Below are 27,940 nucleotides of genomic sequence, written 5' to 3'. Positions count from 1 at the left end.
CTTTTATGAAATAAGATTATAAATAGCTTTTGAATAAAAACACTACTTTGGAAGTTGGTATGTTTAATATGACAAGTCTTCTTGGGGCACCTGGGTGGCTCAGTTGGTTAAACGTAGGACTCTTGATTTTGGTTCAGGTCGTGATCTCAGGGTTGTGGGATTGAGCCTGGCCCGGGGTTCCACACTTGGCGTGGAGTCTGCTCGTCCCTCTCCCTCTGCTCCTGCCCCAGCTCACACGTGTGCAGTCTCTCCCTCTCTCTCAAATAAATAAATCCTTAAAAAAAAACATTACAAGTTTTCTCTGGTATGGTTTTCAAGTTGAACATATCTTACTAAAAGCATTATGTTGTAAAACTCTAGAATAGACGGCATAATCCGCACATGATAGCCCTTGGTCCAGATGTGGCCCACTTCCTGTTGGTTTTCCCCCGTACTTCCTGTTTTTGCTTAGAATGTTTAATTTTTTTTCACTTTTTTTTAAATGGTTTGAAAAAAATGAAAAGAATTCTATATTGTGACATGTAAAAATTATAACAAAGTTAAATTTTGGTGTCCGTTCATAAAGTTTTATTGGAACACAGCCATGCTCCCTTAGCTCCCTTATTCCCGTATCGGCTGTGCGTTCTGACGCTCCGACAGCAGAGACGAGCCAGGAGTCACGGTAGAGACCAGCGTGGCTCTCCGATGGCTTTGACCCGGCACTCGGCGTGCTGCAAATAGCGAGTGCCACACACACCCGCACGCCACCGTCCTGGGACGTTTTTCAACAAATGACAGTGCTTGCCCATGATGCCAGAACTGCAGAAGTGGACTTTGAATGTCAGTGCTTTTTAACGCTGTGGAAACGTGGAATGTTTTACAAAGTCAGATGGCAGATCGTCGTGGTTATTACGCCGTGAGGCAGCAGCTGTGCTGGGGAATACATTACCGTCCCGAGCGCCCACGGCGTTCCCAACTCACAGGAAAGCAGAGGTCAGAAGACTAGAAAATTTAAAATAGAGTATTTCACCGCAGCAGAATTTCTTCACAAAAATAAAAAAATTCAAATAAGGCTGTAACCAAAGTGAGTTTAGCCAAATCAATAAAACCAGTTACCAGTAGTGAGTTAAAGCATGTTTAATTGGAGCAGCCAAAGATGCACGTGCAGATAAAATAAACTTGTTTAAGACCATCAGGCTTTTGGCAATAACCAGCGGCTTCAAGAATTGAGGACATTGGGAACGATATCAGTCAAAAAACAAAGACTATTGGCTGCGTCAGTGCTAATAATGCGATATGGTATTTATAGCATATTTAAACTACATGGAAATGAGAACAAAAGGCAGGTGACAACTAAATGTAATCATTGAAGATTATTAATAATTGGCAAAATGTAATTTTTTAAAGTCAGACAGAACTTAAAGAAGTACGTTGTAATATCTAGAGTACCAATAAAAAGGATATAAAAATTAAATGGCTATGTAAAAAAAAAAAAGGGGAGGTCGGAAAGAGAAAATAATTTAAACCATAGAGTGTTTGACGGTTTCCTCCCCATTGTAATTATAAGAATTATATTTAATACTTATGTAACAGACATGCACATCTTGTTGGGAAAACAACTCCCTTCACAGAAGGTGACAAAAATACTGCAAATATTTCATTATGCCAGTTGTTTATTCTTTCTAAAACCCCAACAGTATAATTTTCCTCAGAATTCTGATCATCACTAAATGTTCTTAGTTGATTCCCAAGTGCTTGACACTCCTTTTTTTGTTTTTCGTTGTTTTTGTTTTTGTTTTCTTCCTGGTCTCCGTGCATTTGTGTGTGAGGGTTTAGATGCACTAATGTAATCTGAAGCTTTTTGGCTGAGGCTATGTGCAAGATCACTGTAAGGAGTCCTGCGAGTGCAGAATATCTGGGGATATCTCAGTGCACAAAAAGTCATTGTAACAAATATAATCGTGTGTGGGAAACTGGATCTCGACCTGCAGTACAATGAAAGCCTAGAAAATCTTCTTGCACTAAGGTAACACTGGAATAAAAATAGGCTCAATTCTGTCATTTCCACAAAAAAACAAAGCAGATGATTTCGTCTCGATGAGTTGATAGAGGCTGCAGGTCCTGCCTCGTTGTTATTGGGAGTCAATGCCAAGCTTGAAGTGACTGATGCATTGGCCTCTGAAAAGTCTGCATCGAGCCAAGTACGGGCAAGAATATCTTCCAACCAGCTGAGGAGACACAAGCCGAGTACAACGTGAAGTGAAACGCGTTGCAGTGAATGGTGGTGAAGACACGCACGAAGAAGGCGGCTTAGCTGGATGAAATTTACAAAGCTTGTGAAAATGGAAGCTAAGCCAACGGTTATTTATTTTCTTATTCATCAGGTACTTTACAGGAAATACTTGAATCTGTCAGGTATCATTATTTTATCGAACCAGCAGCGACAGCAGTGAACGTGATTCACTCTCATGGACTCTGCCGCGATCAGTTCCGTGAATTTTTGCCAGAAATAGGAACTGAATAGGGTGGCTTGCCGGGCTGCACAGCAGCTGTGGGCTGAGCAGTGATCAATTTTGTGAAAAAACAAAACAAAACACCACCTTTTTTTTTTCTTTTTTAAGCCCAGGAACAAGATTGAAAGTTTTTCCCAGTGAGAACTGCCCCTAACCACTGTTAACCTCTTTGAAAGTTAGTTTTTGCTGCAGACTTGATAATGTTTAATTCAACCTAAAACTGACGAGACAAAATAGCACTTTCATGCAAACCTTGTATTTCAGCCAAGTCACTGATGACAGTTATGATTTCAACTCCAAGAAATATCAGACCAATCAAGGAGCTCCCACCTCTCCTCTGCAGTGAGGTGACACGTACGAGGCAAATACCAAGGAGAAGAACCTAACGGAATTCCATAAATACCTTCCAGGTGATGAATATGTCCCATTGAAGTCATGTGCTTGTGAATGGATGTATTTCGCAGTATCTAGGCTGCGTGAAAGGAAATAGTCAAGATAAAATACATAAAATCCCATGGATCCACATGAACAGATGGACACCTACAATCGATTTTAATGAGGAGGACCCTCGAATCCCAGTTAACTGAAATGTTAACCACCCCCACCCCCCCGGAAAAGGAATTATGTTCTCCTTGGTACACCCGCGTCAGCAAAAAAACCCAGAAGTACTCCGTGGTGGTTATTATAATTTGAATTTCATCAGCAAAAATTTTGTGGAAATTTTTTTCTCTCTTGGTAGAAGTACCAACCTGGTATCTTCACTTTTCCTCTCGGCCCACAAAGCCCAAGATATTTACCATCTGCCCTTTATAATAAGAAAAGGGTTGCAAGCTCCTGGCTTAGAGAAACGTGCCCGAGAACAAACCATTTTTCTGTCACTCTTTCAATAGCATTTAGTTGTGGTTTTAAGAATATTCCTCACAGCGAGAAAAATTGGATACAGAGCATGCTACCTTTTTTATAGAACTTCTTGGTCCTATCCCTAAGGAGAGCCGTTTCAGCTTGTCATTTATAATGGCAGTTTTCTGTTAGAGCCTCCTGGACGAGGTATCACTTCTTAATTCCTTCTAGATGTGACATGGGAAAGGATACATACAGATGGCGCCCCTGCTCGAGGCCAACCATTGTATGTATGTTGGAAGGGTCAGACGGAGCAATGGTACAGAGTATATACTTTGGTAAGATTTGGTTAAGCCACATTTTGTTAAAAACCTGCATGTTAAAGTATTTTTGATGGAAGAACAAATATGTATGTGTGTGTGTGTATAATATTTAATTTGCAGTAAGAAAAAGTTCAACTCTGCCGCTTTTAATGGGTTGCTTCTAATCCAAAGCATACACTTAATGAAAAATTTGAAAATTGAATAAAGGTAGAAAGAAGGGGAAAAATTCACCCAGGCCCTGTCTGATGACATCCACTGGAAATGTCCTGGTGTTTTTCTTCCCCGTTTTAAGTCTGCGATATGTTATGTGTGCCGGTTTCAGCCTACCCAACACGTGTTGATTTTTATTTTGAAGGAAAATTTGAGAATGGTGTTGCCGAAGGAATGGTGGATCCCAGTCTAAATCCCATTTCAGCCTTTCGACTTTCAGTGATTCAGAATTCTGCTGTTTGGGCCATTCTTAATGAGGTAAGACAATGTGTGCTCTCAGTGACAGCTCGGATGGTACGTCGTTTTTGTTTTTGTTTTTTTACCATATTTTGACTTCTTGCGTAAGGCCTTTATTGTACTTCTCGTTATTTTGTATTTCAGATTCATATTAAAAAAGTCACCAACTGATCATCTGCTAAGAAACCAGTACATTTTTTTCCTGTGAATTTGTTAATTAAAGATAGTTAAGCATGTACCTTTTTTTTTTTTTTTTAACTTGAACACTACCTCTTGTGAAATCTACTGTAGATAAGATGGTTGTCATTTCCTCTTGGAAAGTGAACCTCCCATGGATAATTGCATTCGTTCGAACCTAAGCTGTCCTCCAATTTTAACTTGACTCAAACATTTTACAGTTACGACAGCCTGTTAATATGACTTGTACTATTTTGGTATTATACTAATACATACGAGTTGTACATATTGTTACATTCCTTAAATTTGAGAAAAATTAATATTACATACATTTTATGAAGGGGGTACTTTTGAAGTTCATTTATTTTACTATTATAGACCCTCTTTTATAGATTATCAGGGATTATATATATATAAATATATAAATATACATAAAAATGTTATGGAGTTAATTTATTAGAAACATTTAAGAAGTACATATTTTTGTGCAGTAAATTTTTGAATCAATACTTTTTTTGAAAAGTTACCTTGCTTTTTTAAGTTCTTTCTATATTTTTCTTTGGAAATGCAAACATTACAAATTAATGCCATTTTTCAAATGCACTGCCATTTAAGAATGATTCTAGATCGATTTCCTAACTGAAGTACTTTTATAATTGCAGTGATTCTGAACAAAATATTTTCAAAGGCATTTGTCATTCCTTAAAGCCAAGATTTTAAAGACCAATGTCCTTCTTGAGGGTTATTTTACTATACTGTTTATGGTGTAAAAAATCAGTCTGATAAATTTTAATGTGCAGGGGTCATGCATTCAACCCAAATTACCACGGACTCAACTCATTACATTCCCTCTGATATGTAAGATGACAAACTTTTTCTTTTTAAATTTGTGTCTTTAATCCATGAGTTAGATGCATTATCTCTTGTTCATCCTTTTATATCTGCACCCATTTAATGAGTTCTGACGAAGTGTTTTCTAGGTAATGTTATTGTATGAGTCAAAATCATTTAATTTTAAAGAAAAAATTGTAACACTGGTTTTTAGGGAGAGGTATTGTAGCAGCTGTATGTTTTTGCAAAATGATTTATTCTGTTTGGCATTATGAACTTACAGGTAAATTCGTATCTGAGGAGTATTGCTCTTAATCATGCGATTCTAAATGGTATTACTACTGTAAACAAAAATACTGTCAGCCTTAGCAATCAGTGATCTTTACAAAAGTATTTGACTTGTAAGAAGTTCCGAATGATCAGTGTCAGCTCCCAACCAGTGTGTCAGGGGGGCTGCAGGTGGCAGAGGCCTCAGGGGGCCAGAGGTGCCGGCTAGTCACCTCTCGTGTGGAGGAACTGCCCGTGGTTACCCAGGAGGCTGAACAGAGCTTCCAGACAGCCTTGTTTTCTGCACAGTGTGACTGAGCGAAAAATGTTGGGCAACACGGAGAGGGTATGGTTCTTGCCATTCCTCCTACTAGAATCATTGTCAGTTACTTTCCTTGATTAAAAAGTCACACATTGCCACGAATAATTTTTATGTTCAAGTCTAGTTAAACATTTCTACTGGGTTTTTTAGATTTACTTTTCACTCTCTTTAATTGACTTCTTATTTTGTCCTCACGTTTCCCTGGCCTGATGCCCACAGGCCAATTTCATTTGAAAAGAATAACGTTTCATTATGAAACTTCGGCAGCTGCTGAACATCCTGACTGACTGCTGGGACAACCAAGTGTCAGGAGGGGAAGCTCTGGGGTGGGTTGAGAAGTCCTCTCATTTCCCCGCTTCCATCGTAGCCCACTCTGATTCTGGGGAGAAGAACCCCGCCCTGAAGATCAGGGAAGTGAGTTACTGCAGCTCCTCGCCCTTAGTTACGGCTGCTCGGTCTCGAGACGGGGGAGCCGTACTGGCCGGCTTCTTCCTGTTCTCCTGCTCTTCTCCCCCTCCCAGGCTTAGCTCACCCTTCCCGTTCCCGAGGATACTTTGAGCCACATCTCCTCCACCTTTCACAGACTCTCTCGTGCACTCCTCCCCATGAATTGTTACCAGTGCCTGGTCCTGCCAGGAATAGTGCCTGGCACGTGGCAGGTCCCCAGTCCGGGTCTGGACGAGGGGACCAGCTGTTCCAGCCCACACTCCTCTTTCTTTTTAACTCCCTTTACCTATGTTCCGTGCCAGACTTACATACACGCTCAGCTCTCGAGCTTTTGGTTGTTCCTGGCGAGTGTGTATGGGTGTGCACACATTCTCCCACCTACCAGGCTTCCAGCTCCTGGGGGCTGGCCTGTAACTCATCCTTCCTGTCTGTCCTCTGGTGCAGCAGGTGCTCCGATCATCTCGTCATCGGTCTCTGCCTGCCCCCACTTCCTCCTCAGACCGTTAGAAACAGCCATGCCTTCCTCGCGTCACTGCAGTGGTAGCCCTTGAGAGTAGTTGGCGAGTCAAGTGTGGGACCGGACGTTAGAGGAGGTGAAGAGTACCTGGGACTGAGGGAAAGATATACTTGGCCTCGAGAGGACACTGAACCACTTTTATCAGAGTAGTGAGTGGGGACAGTGTCCGCTGAGGTCCAGTATTTGATTATTACTAGAGAAATGGAATCTGGTTTGCATCTGGTATGTATGTCACATGAACGGTCAGACTCTCGAGCTGCGCTGGCCCATACAGTAGCCAGCAGACGCTTGGGGGCTGTGTAAATTTAGTAAAACCTTCAGCTCCTCAGTCCCACTAGCTACAGTTCAAGTGCTCATCAGCCACACGTGGCTCGTGGCCCCCGACTGGACAGCAGATAGAGAACCTTCCGTCATTGCAGAAAGTTCTGTCGGGACAGCACTACGTCAAGAGTGCTAACGGGAACACTTGCGAAACCAGAGTAATGAATTCTGACTATGAGGATAAAAGCAGACGTGCAGAATACGGCACAGTGCAGATGACGAGTATTATAGGTGAGAAGGTTGAGGACTGTTTTCTGGGATTCTAAGACCTTGGATTTCTGAGTTCTCTGTCTCCCGTGCTCTTTACAGCACGCGCGCGGCCCTACCGTGTGGTCAAGCAAGAACAGTGGTTTCAGACAGTGAGATTGAGCAGCTTTGGAAAAAGTGAATGCGCGTGGTTGATTCAGCAGGGAGGCTGTAGACACGTATGTGTGTACTAGTTCAGCCACGGAGAGGTCTTTGAAAAAGGTACAGCTTTTCAGATCAGTGGTTGCACCAGTTAAATGATCAGAAGGTGTCCTTATTTCAAAACCTTCAGCAACGTTCTGAAGGCTTCTTTTTGATCTGTTACTGTCACAAAAAGGCCCCAGCAGTGCTGTCCTCGAAGGCAAGTTTGGTTAACGTGGAAACAGCCTGTCTGCGCGACTGCTGTCATTAAGAGCGGTGTGTATATGTGGCAGCCAGAATTCTGGAGATGACCCTCAGGGGCCGCAGATGATATCCTGCCCCTGTGCGTGTGGGCGGAAGCCCTGAATATCCCCCATAATCATGTCCAGCTAATCTAACCATGTGAGCCCTTTAGAAGCAGTTTTCTCAGGCTGGTAGCCTAAGTCAGATTCGAAGCAGGAGGACTCAAGGCACCACTGCTGATTGAAGATGGATGGGCCACAGAAGAAATGCAGTTGCCCGTAAGGAGCTGAGCGAGGCCTCCACCGACAGCCACGGAAACCCCAACTACAGCCTGACAGCCACTGGGACTCGTTTAGTCAATGAACTGAGCGAGCTTGCAGCTAGAGTCTTCTCCAGCAGGGAGAGCCCAGCCCCGCCAGCACCAGGACTCCAGCCTTGTGAGACCCGATGCAGAGAACTTGAGTCAAGCCCGTCCTGACTTCTGGCCTGCAGAACTGTGAGATAATAAATAGGTATTGTTTGAAGCCTCCGAATTCGTGGTGATTTGTTACGCAGCAATAGAAAATGAATATAGTATTTACAAGAGGTGAGGAGGAGAAAGTCTTCACGCTTAATTGCCTATAGTTAACTTGGAGATTTTGATAACCACGTGAGTCAAGTCTTACGCTAGCAAACTTTATACCTGGGCCGCCTCTGGGGTTTGTCTGCCAGAGAATCTCAAGTAGTCTTGATTGGAAGTTTGTTGCCAAAAACTTGGGAGTATCTTAGCAATGTTTTGTAAAAACAAACAAGAAACCCCAAAAAACAAAAAAACAAACCGGCTAGAACAGGATTGTTCTCATTCCAGGTCGAGGACCCAGTGTATATGGAATCTTTTTCCTGGGAGAGGAAAATTATTACTTTGTGCTGATTTATTTTGCTCTTAGCCTGTTCAGTATGTTATTTAAGAATGATGAACGGTGGTATTTTAAGTAGGATATTAGGAGAGAAAAAAATTTCTGCCTTTACATAGAGATCAGATAAACCACTCTGCATTGAAGAACATACTTTTTTTAACCCAAAACATATTAAGTACAGATCAAATCCTGTATGTGCCAAATTTTTGTACTTTGCAGGTATTTTCCAAAATACCTCTCTGCTTCCAAGCCATTAATTGCTAATGAGGCTTTTTATTTTGGTTCATACATTAATTTTTGTACTAATTTACTATATTGCCATACCCTTGATAGAAGAACAGCAGAGCTAAAGGGAAGAAAATGAGAGGCTAAGACGGTCAGAAAGTCAGAAATTGGAGTCCTAATCATCTTTGTGCTCTAGAGATGTCCCAGCTCTTTTATAGAAAAGGAAACTTTTCCAAGCAGTGTAGCATTATTTATAGTATGTGAAATTTGATAGCTGTACAATTTTTATTAATCTTGATATATGCCGTAACTAGTATGCTTACTTTATTTCTTCAATGCATGTGAACATACAATGCTGAAAAGACTACAACCACAGTATTAAGAAAAAAGGATTTGTTATATATATCCCTATTATCAATACCTATACATAAACTCTTCTTACCTGAAACACTCCACGTTTTGGGCACTAACTAGATCATGTTCAAGGAAACGAACAGGCAAGAGCTGGCACTCCAGTGTGAGTGAGTGAGTGCGAGTGTGTGTGTGTGTCTTAAGAATTTAGAAGGCATTGTTCAAGAAAGTAAGCTGGGTACTGAATGGAAAGCACTTTGTGCAAAGTATCATTCCCAGTGTTGTTCACACTGCAGTAAAAATGTTAATAGTGGTGCTAAAATTGTTCTCCAAATAAGGTTTGTTTGTTGTGGGAACATTTAATGATGCTCTTGGACATTAGGGAGGCTATGTTATGTACCACTTGCTCCTAGTTGTGTTTTGGTATTAGTAATTAGCAAATCCCTCTGGAGTCAAAGCTACTTTAGTATGATTAGCCTTCCAGTATTTGAAATGCTCAGTGTTTGCTGAAATTGGGTGAAAATACCTTCTGAAGGCCTATTCTTTGAGCCTTACAAGTGGCTGATACCGACAGTACTGTAAGATGCACTGCCAGAAGATTTGATACTTTTCATTTCAGTCAAGACAGTGATGTTAGAAAGAAAGATTTAGAAATCAGCTGACTGAACGTAACAATTATGTTTCATTTATGGAATGAAAAACTAATGTGTTTCTCATTAAGAACAGTTTGGAAAGGTCGTGGATGTTTCTGGAAGCACCCTTTAGAGAAGGTGCCTGAGGAATTGGTTTTCCAGGCTGTACCAGTTTTTTTCTCCTTACATGTATTGTACATATTTTCCTTAAAATGTTTTCATTGGGTGAATGGGTAATAGCTGTAGTAATATTTTAGGTACCTGTTAAGATTTTTAAAGGAAGATTATTTATTTTCCAATTTGCTGCTATAATTGAAAACCTAATAACTGGTCCTGTTGACTGTGCCTTTCATTACTGTTTCTCTGTGCCACAACCGTTCACGTGTTTGGAATAAAGACGTTTAAGAAGCCATGCTGAATTCAAGATTCCTTCTAATAAAAATAGGTAAAATTTAATGTGTAGCAAGTTTTGTTATTAAGTTAACTTAAAACTAGTCTTAGTTATGTGAGTTTGGGAGAGGTCTTCAAAGAAAGAAAAAGAGCTTCATGTTAAGATATTTATCAATGCTATGCAAGTGTTCACTTGTTTATTACGTACATGGAGCAGCCGCCATGTACCTCTTCGATTGAATAGATTGGGGTTTCTTTTGTACAGAAAATGTTGTAAATGATTTTATGGCCTACAGTACAGTGATTCGTCTTTGAGTTACATTACAGGTCAAGGAGGCTTTTGAAGGTTATACTAGGATCATGTGCTCTACACAAATGCTTAAAATACAGCCCAATTAGAAATGGGGCCAGACTATGTACCTTGTCAGGAACTGATTATCAAATTCTCCAAATGGTTTTTCTTTCAAAAATACTTAAAACTTTGTTAGAATGAGTAAAATAAATGCTTTAGTTTAAAAAATATTTATTATAGAAATGTACATTTAGTTTTAAGGAATGTACTTGACAATAGTGTTAACATTATATATTTACTCAAATTTGCAAACTTTACACCCTGAAGATATCTACAAAGATAGTTTATTTACAAGTTTCAGAAGAAATCGTCACTTCACAAAGACGGCCTGCTACCCAGGGGAGAGGGCACAGTCTCCTCATTTCACTCTGTACTTGTAGAAGGAACACAGCGTGTGGGTGAAGTTCCATCCTAGTGCTAGTGACAGGCCGTAGAGCAGAATGAGAGGTGCAAATGGATAAAGAAGAATTACTGTATTTTTCAAAAATGGCAATGCTGGAAAAGAAACAAATTTTTTTTTTTTAAAAAAGAAATATGACTAATGAAGTTTCTGAAAGTTCTTACTACAACAGGTGGGACCAAAAAGGAACGCACGCTCGGAATCGGCGAGCTGCTGCTCTAAAGCCAGACCCCGCCGAGCGCCCTGCTCTTGGGTGTTGCCGCCGAGCCACAGCCGCGCCCGAGCACCCGGGATGAGAGGTCAGTGCAGCGCAAAGGCTGTGAGCAGATCTGGAACTTGAGAGGGTATGATTAAGGGACAAATGTCACAAATCCTGAAGATGGTGGATTTACATGGGGACGGCCTCGGAAGCCTCTACGAGCTCATCTTAAAGTACAACAGAGATGGGCGTTACAGGAAAAAGACAACCTTTAGCTCTTTGAGATTTCCCAATACAGGAAGCATGACATGAGATCCACTAGTATCCCAGGCTTCAGGAAAGAACAAAACTCAAATATAAAATCTGTCCCTAGCGTGCCCACCAGGCTCCATCAGCAGAGTGTGCGACTCTTGAGCTTGGGGGTTTGAGTTCAAGCCCCACACTGGGTGTGGAGCCTCCTTTAAATAGATTTTATTACTATTTTTAAAATTTGTCTCCAAATATCTAGGTTTCCTTCTTGGTCACTACTTAGTGGGTCCCTACCACATGCATTCTAACCTAAACATTTCTCTTCTAGGAAGTTGCCAAAGTGAAACCGAGCTGTACTCAAATTATAGGGAGTTACCAGAAGAGTGATCAAAAACCATTTAGAGAAGCCACAATGTGGTAGTATGCTAATCACAATTTAAAACTTTCTCAAAATATGTGAATATTCATTGAAACCTGAACATACTATGTCACAAACGCCTCCCCTGTATTAGGAGAACAGACTCCCTGTGCCCAGAACAAGTATTACAATTTGAGGGGGTTACGTGGTCCCTGGAGGAGCGGCCAGGGGGTGAGAACAGCTCCGACTAGAGGAGCTAGGGGTGTGTATTTACAGTGAGGTCCTAATCATCCAGAGTGACAGGAAAGGATGAGCTGAATTAATAATAAAGGTTTCTCATTCATACTAAGAAACTTCTAGCAGGGTTTAGCAGTAAATTTGCAAACTACATCCTCAGGGCAGTAGAGGTTGGGCCTGATTTGTGACTATCTGTAGAACCACACAGTGGTCATAAAAACAAAGTGAGGCAAAGGTTGTAACACCTTGACAAAGGTTTGTAAAGGTTCCTTTACCTATGCGACCAGGCGTCGGACCCGGCTCATGCCCCACTCTAACCAGTGGCTGGGGAGAAAAGGAAGTGGGCCATGGGTTCCTGCAGGTAACTTGGAGACACCAGTATGGTTTAACATGTCTCCTTAAAATTACATAATTTGTTACATACCAGCCGTGCCACTTTCTAGCTGCACGACTGTGGGCAAAGTAATTTCTGTGCCCTCATCTGAAAAATGGGGTTAAGTAAACCTAACAGTGAAGATTAAATGAGGTAATGCATCTAAAAGTAAGCTAATTATGGGGCGCCTGGGTGGCTCCGTCATTAAACGTCTGCCTTCGGCTTGGGTCATGATCCCACCGTCCTGGGATCGAGCCCCACATCGGGCTCCCTGCTAAGTGGGAAGCCTGTTTCTCCCTCTCCCACTCCCCCTGCTTGTGTTCCCTCTCTCGCTGTGTCTCTCTCTGTCAAATAAATAAATAAAATCTTAAAAAAAAAAAAAAAAGCTAATTATGTTACTATTACAGCAACCTCCCTCCCTCCATTATGTTTTCAGTCAACCAAAACAATTCATGACTTACCACTATATCCTAGGAAGGTTACGTAGATATAATAGCCCACTGCCACCAACCACAAGGTATTTCCGACAAAATATCCAATAAATGTGTCCGTCAGGATAACATCTGCGGAAGATACGTGTGCACTCAATCTCTTTTTACTGCATACAATGACTTTTTGATGATCGCTTAAGAAGTAACTGCTACTTACGGTTGATGAAGAAAAGCTGGATAAAATGCAGAATGACTAGGAGAGGATAAAAAGCGTTCAGATGCACGTCGAAGGCATAGCCCCACTCCACATCATAGTCTCTGCTTTGCCGTTTTACTAAATACTTGTTAGAGATAAACCTGAAGAGCAAATTAAAGTTTCTTTCATAACACAATAAAGTTAATTCCATAAATATCTCCTGACCACCTTCTGTGTACCAGGCATTAGTCCAGACAGTGGAGACCAAGCGGTGAAGAGATCTCTGCCTTCGATCTAGCTGGAGTCATCAGATGGCATTATGGAGAAAAATTAAGCAATAAGGAAGGATAGGAAATACAAAGCTGAAATGCAGTGTTAAATAGGATAGTCCTATGCAGGTAACATCTGGGTCAAGACCCAAGGGTGGGGGTGGATGGGAATTACCTGGGGCAGAGCATTCCAGGAAGAGGGGAGTCCGAACACAGAAGTGGAGGAGATGGACGAGTAAGGAGGTGGCAGGGGACCTGGCCTGTTTGAGGCATGGGTGAGGAGACCAGTGTGCCTGGAACAAGTGAGAAAAGTAGCAGGAATTGAAGGAGGGAGACAGATCTTTTAGAGCCTGTGGCCATTTTAAGTCTTTGGCTTTTATTCTCGATGAAATAAGGAGTCACTGAGTTCCCAGAAGGGTGTCTGACTCACTATTTTGACATGGTTCCTCTGATTGTTGATCTGAGAACAGACTACAGCAATAAGAGGGGAAACAGACACTGCTGGGAGGCTACTGTGAAAAAGAGATGAGAGGGGTGGTGGCAGCAGAGGTGGTGAGGGGGGGTGGGGAAGGAATGAACAGTCAAGGATGACGGAGAGATTTCTGCCTGAAACCAATGGAAGATTGAACTGCCATTAGCTACAGTGGGCATGGCTGCAGAAAGAGCAGTTTGGGGCAGTGCAGGAGTTTGGATTTGCACCTGTCATGCTGAAGATGCTGGTTAATATGGAGTAAGAAGTATACAAAGTCTGGAATTTAGAGGAGAGGTCGACAATGGAGACAAAAACTCATCCATGTGTAGATGACATTCAAGGCCATGGGCCTAAAGACCCTCCCCGTCAAAGAATGAATCTAGATAATAGGTCCAAGGCCTAACACCCAATAGGTCACCCCTCCACTGAAAAATCAAGGAATCAGGAGGAACCAGTAAGGGAAGAGTGGCCAGTGACCTATCTGGCCGTAAGAACAATTCTTCAAGCTGCTGTCAGTGTTCTACGGCATGGCCTATGAGTTCAGTTAAATGATGAGGGAATGAAAAGTAAAATACCCAGGTAAAAGAAAACTACACCTTCAAAGGGAAATAACAAAAAGGATCATTTGTATTATAAACACAACTACAGAAATTCAGTGGACTTTCACGTGTGTGATTTCATTTCAAGGATACAGTTAAAATGCTATGTCTACAGTGGAAGTAAAAAGCAAAACGAGAGGTAGAACGTAGTACAGCACTAATCAAACAGTCTTGTACACAATTAGCCAAAAATATCAAAATAATATAGCTTTGTTTGAACAAACTCTTAACTAAACAAAACATCTTCCGATTTAGCCAAGAACACGTGCCATTAAAAGGACAGAACAGGCATCTAGGTCACTGCGCAAGAGCTCCCACCCTCCGCTTATTCCTTACGCGGGCACCTTCCAGGCTTCTGTCCTCAGTCAGTCTTACCTCTGGAACACAGACATTCCTTCTGGGAGAGCTCAAGACATCTGTGGTTTTCACCTCCCACCTCCACATTAATGATGCCAGTCATGGCTTCCTCTTGGCCCAGACTATGGGGCCACTAAAATTTATTTCCATTAAAATCCTCAAGCCACCCAAACTCGGCACGTCTAACACGGAATGCTTCCCATGCACCTGCCACTGTTCCCTACCCTCGTCCTAGCCGATTATCACAGGATGCCCTCTGATCCCTCTCTCTCCTCTCTTCCTGAGTTCACCGTACCGTCTGGGCCCACTCTACTCTTGTGCAGACCCTCACACTTGCATCCAGCTTGCCACTCTTCTTCAGCTCCTTCGCAGCCACAGAAAGGATTTTCCTTTGAGTGTGAATCTGCTATTTCCTTACCCCAATGCCTCCAAGTTCTCCACCTCTCCTCCACTCCCCAACCAGCACATGCGAGCTATAAGATAAAGTCCAATGCTTTTGTCTGAACTGCACTGAAGGCCAAATTCTATAGCCACCTATCTTCCCGAGCTGGTGAGTGTCACCCCGCGCTGCCAGACCCAGTATGCTGCTCCTGACTGCTGTGCCTAAGCATCTGGTACCAGGAATCAATGACCCCATCTCCCCCAGACACCTCCTCCTCCTGGTTCCTGTGGCTCCTCTAGGATGACAGCAACCACATGTCATCATTTCTAACACAATTCACAACACAATGCAACACGAGGTAGCTTTTGAAAAATATACTGAGTCAGTCCTTTCCTTTTTTTAACTAGGCTCCATGCCCAGCATGGAGCCCAATGTGGGGCCTGAACTCACAACCCTGAGATCAAGACCTGAGCTGAGATCAGGAGCTGGACACTTAACCAACTGAACCACCGAGGTGCCCCCCGAGTCCTCTTCTATTGAACTGAAACTGTAATACGGACTCACACTAGAGCTGCTAAACTCCAGAATGCCTTGGTCTCTGTGGCCCTCCAGAGTCCACGCGTTCATGGTAGAATGCCTGCCACGACCTACTCCTTTGAAAGCCTTATTTACTGAAATCATATGCCATAGTTTTGATAATGTTTTGATATGTAACATATTAGTTAGTAGTCTTTTTAAGCCAGATTTTAGAATTCCAAATTAATGACATCGCATTTACTGACTACCAAGCACATACAAAACTCGTAAGGAATTACAATAGAATCAACACATTGGTATCATCGGAGGTTACAGTCTCAGGACTTTGTTTAAAATATTAATAGCCACTATTTACTGAGAGCTTCCTACATACCAAGTACTTTTCACACCACAATCTTTTCAAATACCTTACAAATTAGATAACTAACTCCATTTTACAAAAGAGACTGGAACTGAGAGTTACAGTAAATGAGCTGGCATTTGAACCTAGGCCTCTCTGTGACTAACATTTCCATAGAGTTTTCTCTGATACACAATGACCACAACCCCTACTCAAGCACTGGCCTTCTGTGAGCTCACTTGACACATCCATTCCCCTCATCGGGCATGCCAACCATGCAGAGCCTGCGTCTAGGAGGAAATGGAAAAACCAAATGCTGGAATTGAACACCTCCACTCAGTACACTGCCGTCGTTAAAGCAAACCGAGAAGTCCGACTGCATACCTGTTCAACAGGACCTGTGTGTGTCTCAGCAAAACGGCCCCGAAAGTGTAACAGATCCTTTTTCAAATGTACTTCATTTAATGTCTGATAATCAGAGTAAGATTCCATGAAATAACCCTCTATAGCTTAAACATCTAGAAGTGACCCACTGACAAATACGAGAAAACCATGCCGTCACCCAGACAAGCAGAATTGGCTAACTATACAACATTTTTGCAAAACCAGGGACTTTTGTTAATATGATATAATCATTATTTCAGTTCCCTTATTTGCTGCACTTTGACAATACCAACCATCCCTTAGAGTATTTTCTGATACAAACAGTGACACAGGAGGGCAAGTTATAATAATCTGGGCAATCAAAACTGATGCTTTCAGGAGACAGGGTCCAAGGTGGCGACGGAGGAAGACCCTGAACTCCCCTCCATGGACAAACGAAATCTACACATATGGAGTAATTCCTCCAGAAAAAGAACTGAGGGCTGACTGACCAGCTTCTGCACAAAAAAGGACAGAGGTACCACACAGAGAGCAGGTGAGAGGGAGACATAGTAACAACAGGAACCGCACCCCTGACGCTGCCAAGTGCAGCGGGTAGGGACAGAACCAAGGAGCCAGTTCCAGACTCTACCACCTGAGGCATGGAAAAAAGCTTCAGTTCCAAAGGGCAACTAGAACTCAAAGAAACCAGCCCTTGGGTGTCTGCCGACCAGCTGGACCTGAGGCACTGGTCTCCAGTGGTCGAGGGCTGGCCAGTGCCACCGTATATGTTTCCTCCCTCCTCCAAGCCCAACACTGACGGCGCAGATGGGAGTGGGACACGGCCACCCTAGCCGGCCTGCCACTTGATTGAACCCTGGGACCCTGGCCATACCAGCTCAAGCCCCACTGAGGCACACACAAAAAAACAGTGGTTTAAAAGACAACTAGAATATAAAAAAAAAACCCTCACCCTCAGCCAAATGGCCAATGCCTGTGGGAACACATTCTGGAGCCAAAGGGGCTGGTGAACACCACTGTTTATGTCCCCCCCCCACCCCCGCCTGGTCACTCAGACTAGAACAGGGTATAGATGCCTTAACTGGCCAGCACTGTAGTGAGCCCCACACCCCTAGCACACGGCAACTTTAGCTCCGCTTCTCCTCACTAAGGACCCCACTGTGTAGAGCACCCTGGGACCACGAGCCGGAGCCCACTTCGACTCCAGCTGTTCCACCAGGACACCCCCCATGCAGAGTGCCCCAGGAGACCCCACTCCAGCTCCAGCTAGCCAAAGCCAGCAGGCATACACAGTCTATATGGGACAGTCCCTCACAAGACCAATCCTTCAAGACGAGAAGTAGCTGTTCTGCCTAATTCACAGAAACAAATACAGAAAGTAAAACAAAATGAGGCAGAGGAATATACTCCAAGTGAAAGAACAAGATAACAACATACCTGATAAATAGTTCAAAGTAATGGTCAACAAGCAGCTCACCAGACTTGAAAAAAGAGAGGGTGAACCTAGTGAGAACTTCAACAGATAAAAAATATAAGAAAGAACCAAGCAGAACTGAAGAATACAGTAACTGAAATGAAAACTACACTAGAGAGAAACAGCAGCAGATTAAAGAACACAGAAGAATGGACAAGCAATCTGGAAGGCAGGAAATGGAAAGCCACCAAACTGAACAAAAAGAAATAAAAATTAAAAACAAAAGTAAGGATAGCTTAAGGAATCTTTGGGACAATTTCAAGCACATGAACATTTTCATTAGATCCCAGAAGAAGAGAGAAAGGGGCAGAAAACTTACTTGAAGAAATAATTGCTGGAAATTTCTCTAACCAGGGGAAGGAAATAGACATCAAGGTCCAGAACACAGAGAACCCTAAACAAGATGAACCCATGAAGGCTCACACCAGTGCAAATAATAATTAAAATATTAAAGACAAAGAGAGAATCTTAATGCAGCAAGAGAAAAACAACTAGTTATATACAAGGAAAGGCCAATAAGGCACTCAGGTGATTTTTCAGCAGAACCTTGCAGGCCAGAAGGGAGTGGCATGATATATTCAAAGTGCTGAAAGGAAAAAGCCTACAACCAAGAATACTCAATCCAGGAAGGTTAACATTCAGAACTGAAGGAGAGATAAAGAGTTTCCCAGACAAACAAAAGCTAGAGTTCACCACCACTAAACTGGCCTTGAAATGTTAAAGGATGTCTTTAAGCAAGAAAAAAAAAGGCCACAATTAAAAATGTGAAAGAAAAAAAAAATTTCATAAGTAAAAGCATTATAGAGAGAGTAGATCACTCACTTAGAAAGCCACATGAAGCTTAAAAGACAAAAGTAGTAAAACCAATTATATCTAAACCAATTATATCTAAAACCTATTATATCTAAAAATTAGTTAAGGGACTTAGGAAAAAAAGATGTAAAATACGACATAAAATATGGAGGTGGGCATAAAAATGTAGTGATTTTAGAATGTGTTCCAACTTAAGTGACCATCAACTTACTAGAAACTGCTATGTACATAGACTGTTACATATAAACTTCATAGTAAGCACAAACCAAAACCTATTATAGATACACAAAAATAAAGAATCCAAGCATAACACTAAAAAATGTCATCAATTACAAGGAAGAGAACAAGAAAAGGAACAGAGGAACCTCAAAAACAAGCAAAACACTAATAAGATAGGAGTAAGTACATACCTGCCAATAACTAATTTCAATGTAAATGACCTAAATGCCCCCATCAAAAGACAGGGCGCACTGGAAGTCTAGCCGCAGCAGTCAGACAACAAAAAGAAATAAAAGGCATCCAAACTCGTAAGGAAGAAGTAAAACTTTCACTATTTGCAGATGAGTTGATACTATATATAGAAAACCTGCAAGACTCCACAACAAAACTGCTAGAACTGATAAATAAATTCAGTAAAGTTGCAGGATACAAAATCAATGTACAGAAATATGTTACATTTCTATACACCAATAATGAAGTAGCAGAAAGAGAAATTAAAAAAAACCATTTGCAAATGCACCCAAAATAAAAAGATACCTAGGAATCAAAGAGGTGAAAGACCTGTACTGTGGAAACTATAAAACACCGATGAAAGAAATTGAAGACGACACAAAGAAATGGAAAGACATTCCATGTTCACGGATTGGAAGAACAAATATTGTTAAAATAATTACACTATTTTCATTCATGCCAAAGCAATCTACACATTTAATGCAATCTCTATCAAAATACCAACAGCATTTTTTTACAGAACTGGAACAAACAATCCAGAAATTTGTATGGAACCACTAGAGACCCTGAATAGCCAAAGCCACCTGAAAAAAGAAAAACAAAGTAGAGGTTTTACAATTCCAGATTTCAAGTTATACTACAAAGCTGCAGTGATCAAGACAGTATGACACTGGCACAAAAACAGACACACAGACCAGTGGAAGAGAATAGAAAACCCAGAAATGAACCCACAACTATATGGTTAATTTTTGACAAAGCAGGAGAAAAAGACAATCTCTTCAACAAATGGTGCTGGGAAAACTAGACAACTACATGTAAAAGAATGAAACTGGACCACTTTCTTATAACCCACAAAAGTAAATTCAAAATGTATTAAAGACCTAAATGTTAAGACCTGAAATCATAAAAATTCTAGAAGAGAACATAGTAACTTCTTTGACATTGGCCACAGCAACTTCTTTCTAGATAGGTCTCCTGAGGCAAGGGAAATAAAAGCAAAAATAAACTATTGGGACTACATCAAAATAAGAAGCTTCTGCATAGTGAAGGAAACAATCAACAAAACTAAAAGGCAACCTACTGAAGGGGAGATATTTGCAAATGACCTATATGATAAAGGATTAGTATCCAAAATACATAAAGAATTCATAAAACTCAACACTCAAAAAACCAATAATCCAATTAAAAATGGGCCAAAGATGTGAACAGACATTTTTCTAAAGAGGACATCCAGATGACCAACAGACACATGAAAAGATGAAATGCAAGTCAAAACTACAATGAGATATCACCTCACACCTGTCAGAATGGCTAAAATCAACAACACAAGAAACAATAGGTGTTGGCAAGGATGTGGAGAAAAAGGAACCCTCCCACATCGTTGGTGGGAACGCAAACTGGTGCAGCCATGGTGGAAAACAGTATGGAGGTTCCTCATACAGTTAAGAATAGAACTACCCTACCCTCCAGCAACTGCACTACTGGGTATTTATCAAAAGACTACAAGAACACTAATTTAAAGGGATACATGCACCCCTATGTTTATAGCAGCATTATTTGTAACAGCCAAGATATAGAAGCAGCCTAGTGTCCTGGATTGATGGAGAGATAAAGATGATGTGGTGTGTATATGTGTGTATGTCTGTGTGTATACACACAGACACACACACACATGCAGAGGAATATTATTCAGCCATAAAAAAAAGAACGAAATCTTGCCATTTGCAATAATATGGATGGAGCTAGAGAGTATAATCCTAATCAAAACAAGTCAGAGAAAAACAACATGATTTTACTCATGTGGAATTTATGAAGCAAAACAAGCAAAGGAAAAAAAAATGAGAGACAGACAAATTAAGAAAAAGACTCTTAATTACAGAGAACAAATTGATGGTTACCAAAGTGGAGAGGTGATGGGGATTAAGGAGTGCACTTATGATGAGCACAGGGGGATGTATGGAAGTGTTGAATTACGATCCCGTACACCTGAAACCAATGTAACACTGTATGATAACAGGAATCAAAATAAAAACTAAAGACCTAGAGTGACTGAATGGATAAGAAAACAAGACCCAGATATATGCTGACAACAAGACTCACTTCAGACCTACAGACACAGACTGAAAGTGAAGGGATGGAAAAAGATATTCTATGCAGATGCAAGTCAAAAAAAAAAAAAAAAGCCAGGGGAGCAATACTTCTTTCACACAAAATATGCTTTAAAACAAAGACTGTCACAAGAGACAAAACAAGGTGTTACATAATGATAAATGGTTCCATCCAACAAGAGAATATACAATTAAAAATATCTATGTACCCAACATAGGAATATCCAAATACATAAAGCAAATACTAACAGACAAAGAGAGAAACTGATAGTAATACAAAATAGGGGACTTAACACCCCACTTACACCAATGGATAGATCATTCAGACAGAAAATCGTTAAGGAAAGAGTGGCTTTTGACAACATATTAGACACACATATACAGAATATTCCATCTAAAAACAGCAAAATACACAATCTTTTCAAGTGCATATAAAACTTTCTCCAGAACAGGTCACATTTGAGGCCATAAAACAAACCTCAATAAATTTAGGAAGACTGAAATCCTATCAAGCATCTTTTCCAACCACATGGTATGAAACTAGAAATCAATTACAAGGAAAAAAAAAACACAAACAGGTGAAAGCTAAACAACCTGCTACAACACCACCACCAAAGAGGAAATAAAAAAAATACCTTGATACAAATGAAAATGGAAACACAATGTTCCAAAAATCTTTAGGACACAGCAAAAGCAGTTCCAAGAGGGAAGTTCTAATAGCCATACCTCAAGAAAAAACAAAAATTTCAAGTACTCTAACTTTACACCTAAAGGTATGAGAAAAGAAGAGAAGCAAAACCTACAATTAACAGAAGTAAGAAAGTAATAAAAACTGGAGTAAAAAGAAATGAAATAGGAACTGAAAAAACAATAGAAAAGATCAAGGAAACCAAGAGTCGGTTCTTTGAAAAGATAAACAAAATTGATAAAACACTCTGCCAGAGAAGAGACAGAACCCAATAAGTAAAATGAGAATGAAAGAGAAGTAATAACTGACACCACAGAAATACAAAGGATTACAAGAAATTACTATGAAAAGTTATATGACAAATTAGACAACCAAGAAGAAATGGAAAAATTCCTAGAAATATACAATCTTCCAAAATCGAATCAGGAAGAAATACAAAATCTGAATACACGTATTATTACAAGTAATGAATTTGAATTGGTAATCAAAATACTCCCAACAAACAAAAGTCCAGGACCAGGTGGTTTCACAGGTGAATTCTACCAAATATTTAAAGCAGAGTTAACACCTATTCTTCTGAAACTATTGCAAAAAAATAGAAGAGGAAGAGACTTTTTCAAATCAGTTCTATCAGGCCAGCATTACCCTGGTACCAAAATCAGACAAAGACATTACAAAAAAGGGAAAAGTATAGGCTAATATCCTTGACATACAAAGATCCAAAAATACTCAACAAAGTATTAGCAAACCAAATTAAATAATACATTAAAAGGATATTCCACTTGACGAAGTGGGATTTATTCCAGGGATGCAAGGATGGTTCGATATGTGCAAATCAATCAGTGCGAATCATGTTAACAAAATGGAGGATAAAAATCATATGATCATCTCAACAGATGCAGAAAAAGCATCTAACAAAATTCAGCATTAGTTCATGATAAAAACTCTCAATAAAATGGATTGAGAGGGAATGTACCTAACATAATGAGGGCCATATATGACAAACCCACAGCTAACATCATACTCAAAGGTGAAAGGTGAAAGCTTTTCTTCTAGGATCAGGAGCAAAACAAGAACGTACACTCTCACCACGGTTACTTAACATAGGACTGGAAGTCCTAGCCACAGCAATCAGAGAAGAAATAAAAGGCATCCAAATTGGTAAGGGAGAAGTACAACTGTCACTACTCCAGACGACATGATACTCTATATAGAACACCTCAAAGACTCCACCAAAAAACTATTAGAACTAATTAATGAGTTCAGTGAAGTTACAGGACACAAAATTAATGTACAGAAATCTGTTCTATTTCCATACACTAATAATGAAGCAGCAGAAAGAGAAACTAAGAAAATAATCCCATTTAAAATTGCGTCAAAAAAAAATACCTAGGAATAAATTTAACCAAGGAGATAAAAAACCACTCTAATAACTGTAAGACACTAATGAAAGAAACTGAAGAGGACACAACACATGGAAAGATACTCCATGATCATGGATTGGAAGAACCAATAGTGTTAGAATGTCTATACTACCCAAAGCAATCTACAGAGTCAATACGGTCCCTATCAAAACACCAATATTTTTCAGAGAACAAAACAAAGAATTCTAAAATTTGTATGGAACCACGGAAGACTCCAAATAGCCAAAGCAATCTTGAGAAAGAAAAACAAAGGTAGAGGCATCACAATCCACATATCAAGATATACTACAAAGCTATAGTGATCAAGACAGTATGGTACTAACAAAAACAGATCGGGGCGCCTGGGTCGCTCGGTCGGTTAAGTGCCCGACTCTTGATTTTGGCTCAGGTCATGATCTCAGGGTCATGAGATCAAGTCCCCTGTTGGGCTTCACGCTGGGCATGGAGCCTGCTTAAGATTCTCTCTCTTTCTCTGCCTCTGCCCCCCCCCACTCCACTTGCTCTCCTGCTCTCTCTCAAAAAAAAAAAAAAAAAAAAAAAAAAGAAACAAAACAAAACCAGAGATCAATGAAACTGGATACAGACCCAAGAAACGAACTAACACTTATATGGTCAATTAACCTATGACAAAGGAGAAAAGCATATACAATAGGGAAGACAATCTCTTCAATAAATGGTGTTGGAAAAACTGGATAGTTACATGCAAAAGAAAGAAAATGGGGCAGTTTCTTACATCATACACAAAAATAAATTCAAAATGGATTAAAGAACTAAATATGAGACATAAAGCCATAAAACTCCTAAAATAAAACATAAGCAGTAATCTTTTGGACATTGGCCTCAGCAACATATTTACAAGGCAAGGTAAACAAAAGCAAAAATAAACTATTGGGACTACACCACAATAAAAAGCTTTGCATAGCAAAGGAAACCACAAACAAAATAACAAGGGAACCAAGTGAATGTGAGGAGAGATTTGCAAGTGATACATATGGTAAGGGATTAGGATCCAAAATATATAAAGAACTTATACAACTCAACACTAAAAAAAAAAATCCAATAAAAAAGGGGACAAACAGAACAGATGTTTCTTCAAAGAAGACATACAAATGGCCAACAGATACAAGAAAAGATGCTTAGCATCACTCATCATCAGGGAAATGGAAATCAAAAGTACAATGAAATATCACCTTACAGCTGTGAGAATGGCTAGTATCAAAAAGACAAGAAATAACCAGCGTTGGCAAGGATGTGCAGAAAAGGGAACCCTTGTGCACTGCTGGTGGGAATGTAATCTGGAGCAACCACTGTGGAAAAGAGTATGGAGGAGGTTCCTCAAAAAATTAAAAACAGAAATATCATATGATCCAGCCATACCAGTACTGGGTATTTACCCAAAGAAAATGAAAACACTAATTTGAAAAGTTATACGCACCCCTATGACTATTGCAACATTATTTACAATAGTCAAGATATGGAAGCAACCTAAGTGTTCATCAATAGTTGAATGGATAAAGAAGAAATGGGGTGTGTACGTACACACACACACACACACACACACACACACACACACACACACTGGAATATTACTTGGCCATAAAAAAGAATGAGATCTTGCCATTATGATTACATGGGTGGACCTAGAGGGTATAATGGTATGCAAATATGTCAGAAAAGACAAATACCGTATCATTTCACTTACACGCAGATCTAAAAAACAAAATGAACAAAAAACAGAAACAGGTTCATAAATATAGAGACAAACTGGTAGAGGAGACGGAGTTGAAGGAATGGGTGGTATGGGGGAGGGGATTAAGAAGTACAAATTTCCAGTTACAAAATAAATCAGACACAGAGATAAAAAGTACTGGGAATACTGTCAATGTTGTAACAACACTACAGTGACAGATGGTAACTATACTTATCTTGATAAGCATTTCATAATGTATAACTGTCAAACCACTATGTTGTATACCTGAAACTAATATAACACTGTATGTCAACTATAATAATAAAAAAAATTTTAATTCATGCTTTCAGTTCATGTATCTTGTTTCAATTTTCATCAGCTACCTTATCTCTAAAGGCAGCAAATGCAGGCTCTACAGCAGTACTTGAAAAACCAATGTTATAGTACTTACCACATTAAAGTTGATATGAGAAGACCAACGCCTACACAATCTATGAATACAACCCAAAGGAGCAGCTTTATCGTCTCAAAAAATCCCATGTCCAGAACAAAGCCAAATCCTATAGTAGACACTGAAAGAAAGATTTACATGATAAATTCAAGCACTCTCCTAGGTTCTGGGGAAACGGGTGGGGCACAGTCCCTGCCCTCCAGACGCTCACGTGTGTAATGGACACAATCATGTAAACAAAACCCCAAAGATGTGTTACATGTATATAGAACTGAGAAATGCAGACTACCCTGGAACACAGAATGGCTACTGAACTGACTGTAGTTTACTATGGAGGCCCCCATCTATGGTTCCCCAGGGTAGTCCCAAAATTTAAAAGATCACTAGTTCTGAACAGGCACTCACATATTTAAGTTGACGTAAAGATGAAAAAAATCTTAAACATTCACACCCTAAAGGTGGTTAGGCCTCTCTCACTACATTATTGGAGAACTTGAAAGTAGTTTCTCAAGTTCCATCGGTACTTTTAGAACTCACTCTAGATTTGCCTGTGAAATGCAATTTCCCATCCTGATACTCCTTTTCACAGTTAAGTTTGCATTTGGTATCAATTTATTTATCACAGCAGTTAAAAGACACGGAGTAACCCTGTCCTCTGCTTTTCAAAGTTCCGAGGGAACAATTTACTCTGGCACCTGCTTGGGACCTTTAGAACCAGGAAGAATACAACATTCTTTCCTGTGAGATTTCTGAGGCTTCAGAAAGGAAGAAACAGCTTCAAATATCCCAAATTCTGACCCACAGTATGTTTACAACAAAAGGCTCTGCAAATGACAAGTACAATCTAAAACACTCGGTCTGGGGGGGCGCCTGGGTGGCTCGGTCGGTTAAGTGTCTGCCTTCGCCTAGGGGTCCTAGGATCAAGCCCTGCATGGAGCTCCCTGCTCAGTGGGGAGCCTGCTACTCCTTCTCCCTCTGCCCCTCCCCCTGCTCGTGCTTGCTCATGCTCTCAAATAAATAAATAAATAAATAAAATCTTTAAAAAAAAACCCCACTCAGTTTGTTCTTCTGTAGAAAAACTAACACTTACCACAGAGCCAAATACTTAACAAGACCAAGAAAGCAGGGTCATCTCTGGCCCACTGATCCTTTGTCTGCTTTCGATAATGAAAATTTCTATAAACTCTCTGTGGGGAAGTAAATAGGTAGAGCATCTGCCATGCAGCAAACTCAAAGTCCATCTGCCGAAAACGAAAAAGTCTTCTCAGGTATTTGTAGCGTTTTGCTCCCGCTGTGTGTCTTGCTGCATCCCTGGAATTCAATGCTCCATTCCCCTGCACTGGGGAATTCACTGAAATACTTGGTAACATCTTCCTAGATGGAAAAAAAAATTCTTTGACAAGTAATCTTAAGAAACTACTGGCTACCAACAACCTTCTTCTGTGACATTTAGGAGGGATGTCATCTTACATTTTTGCCACAATCCTTGATAAAAGTCGGGGATCAAAAGCTAATGGAGGTGGTTCTGAGGCTTATTTGGGGGCTCAAGAACTGCCCACTGCACTTCAGGCAAGGGCTGCACCACACTCTTCTGAACCTTCATAGCACTTCTACAGGGTCCATTAAGTTTCCCACACTTCACTTCTCTCCTCAGGCAGCCCACTCAGGTAGCTACTGTTAACCAGGAGGGAGGGAGGAGAGAGAGAGGGGAAGTGGGAGGGAGAGAGAGAAAGAAAAGCACTAGGAGGTAAAGTGACCCCCTCATGAGCACAGAGACGGCTATGGAGCCAAAATCCCCTGCTCTTAACCATCAAGTCTTTAAGGGAATCGGTTTTAAAAGCCCATTAGAAACAATGTTACCAACGAGGTAAAATAAATGGCCTATTCACACAGATCCATCAGTGCAAAACCATCAAGCAACTCTTTCACTGGAACAGAATATAAAAACAAAACTGAAGCCCATAGTGTTTTACTCCCCGAATAGTTCAGCAGAGGGAAGGGCAGCGTGGGAGTCCAGTGGAAGTAATCTGAAGCCCAATGAGAACAGCCCACTTCCCTGCTCCACACCCCCCCCCCGCCCCGGCCTCCCTGACGCCAAGCAGCGCCTCTCCGGGTCCAGAGGCTCCTCATCAGCCCGGGGCTGCAGATAAGGTTGCCATATTTAGCAAATAAAAACACAGGTCGCCCAATTACAGTCGAATCTTCGATACAGGTATAATTTTTAGTATAAGCATGTCCGAAACACTGTGTCGGACATACACTAAAATGTTGTCCGTGGTTTATGTGAAATTCAAGTGTAACTGGGCGTCCTTGATTTATCTGGCAATCCTACCGCCCGCCGAGCAGCCGGACCCGGCTCCGGGGCCGTGGGCTGTCGGGCCGTGACGCGCCGGAAGAAAAGGCGCCGGGCGAGCCCGAGCCGCGAACGGACGGGGCGGTCCTAAGGTCTCACCTGGAGCCCCGCTGCGGCCTCCAAGGGGTCTTAGGTAGCCCGCCACCTCCGCCCAGCAGCCCAGCCCAGCAGCCGCCGGGCCGACTTCTCTTCCCGCAACGTAGCCGTCGCTTGGGGCGCGACGCGTCACGTGCGCCCACTTCCGCC

At 41.0% G+C, this 27,940-nt stretch overlaps 2 protein-coding genes across 7 annotated transcripts in view; one reads left to right on the top strand and one right to left on the bottom strand.

Annotated features, from left to right (window-relative positions):
- Positions 1-8,143, top strand: part of MGAT4A (alpha-1,3-mannosyl-glycoprotein 4-beta-N-acetylglucosaminyltransferase A) — a 119,610-nt gene extending 111,467 nt beyond the window's left edge. For 3 of the 5 annotated variants that reach the window (XM_040623562.1, XM_008699786.2, XM_008699782.2), the window contains exon 15: positions 4,011-8,143. In XM_040623562.1, the coding sequence (XP_040479496.1) occupies positions 4,011-4,198 (188 nt within the window). In that variant the 3' untranslated portion in view covers positions 4,199-8,143. The remainder of the gene's footprint in view (positions 1-4,010) is intronic. The other 2 variants (XM_008699788.2, XM_040623563.1) reach the window with 1 other exon arrangement.
- UNC50 (unc-50 inner nuclear membrane RNA binding protein) lies at positions 1,102-27,940 on the bottom strand. Of its 2 annotated transcripts, none has more exons than XM_040623564.1 (6): positions 27,794-27,940; positions 26,432-26,715; positions 25,342-25,462; positions 12,925-13,064; positions 12,738-12,839; positions 1,102-2,207 (listed from the first exon to the last, which is right to left on the bottom strand). In XM_040623564.1, exons 2-6 carry the CDS (start codon positions 26,709-26,711, stop codon positions 2,122-2,124), a joined length of 729 nt encoding a protein of 242 aa, XP_040479498.1. In that variant the 5' UTR covers positions 26,712-26,715; positions 27,794-27,940; the 3' UTR covers positions 1,102-2,121. The 2 variants fall into 2 exon arrangements, with proteins under 2 accessions (XP_040479498.1, XP_008698011.1); XM_008699789.2 differs by lacking the exon at positions 1,102-2,207 and adding an exon at positions 10,619-10,955.

The sequence above is a fragment of the Ursus maritimus genome, unplaced genomic scaffold (assembly GCF_017311325.1).
Source record: "Ursus maritimus isolate PB19 unplaced genomic scaffold, ASM1731132v1 scaffold_6, whole genome shotgun sequence".
Taxonomy (NCBI): Eukaryota; Metazoa; Chordata; class Mammalia; order Carnivora; family Ursidae; genus Ursus; species Ursus maritimus.
This window is presented reverse-complemented; position numbering and strand designations above follow the sequence as displayed.

Excerpts from the sequence above, each read along its gene's own strand:
- UNC50 (XM_008699789.2), bottom strand. The coding sequence starts at position 26,711 with ATGTTACCAAGTATTTCAGTGAATTCCCCAGTGCAGGGGAATGGAGCA. Across the intron at positions 25,463-26,431 it reads GTTAAGTATTTGGCTCTGTG|TGTCTACTATAGGATTTGGC; the intron begins GTAAGTGTTAGT and ends TCTTTCTTTCAG. Across the intron at positions 12,840-12,924 it reads CCAGCTTTTCTTCATCAACC|ATGTTATCCTGACGGACACA; the intron begins GTAAGTAGCAGT and ends TATCTTCCGCAG.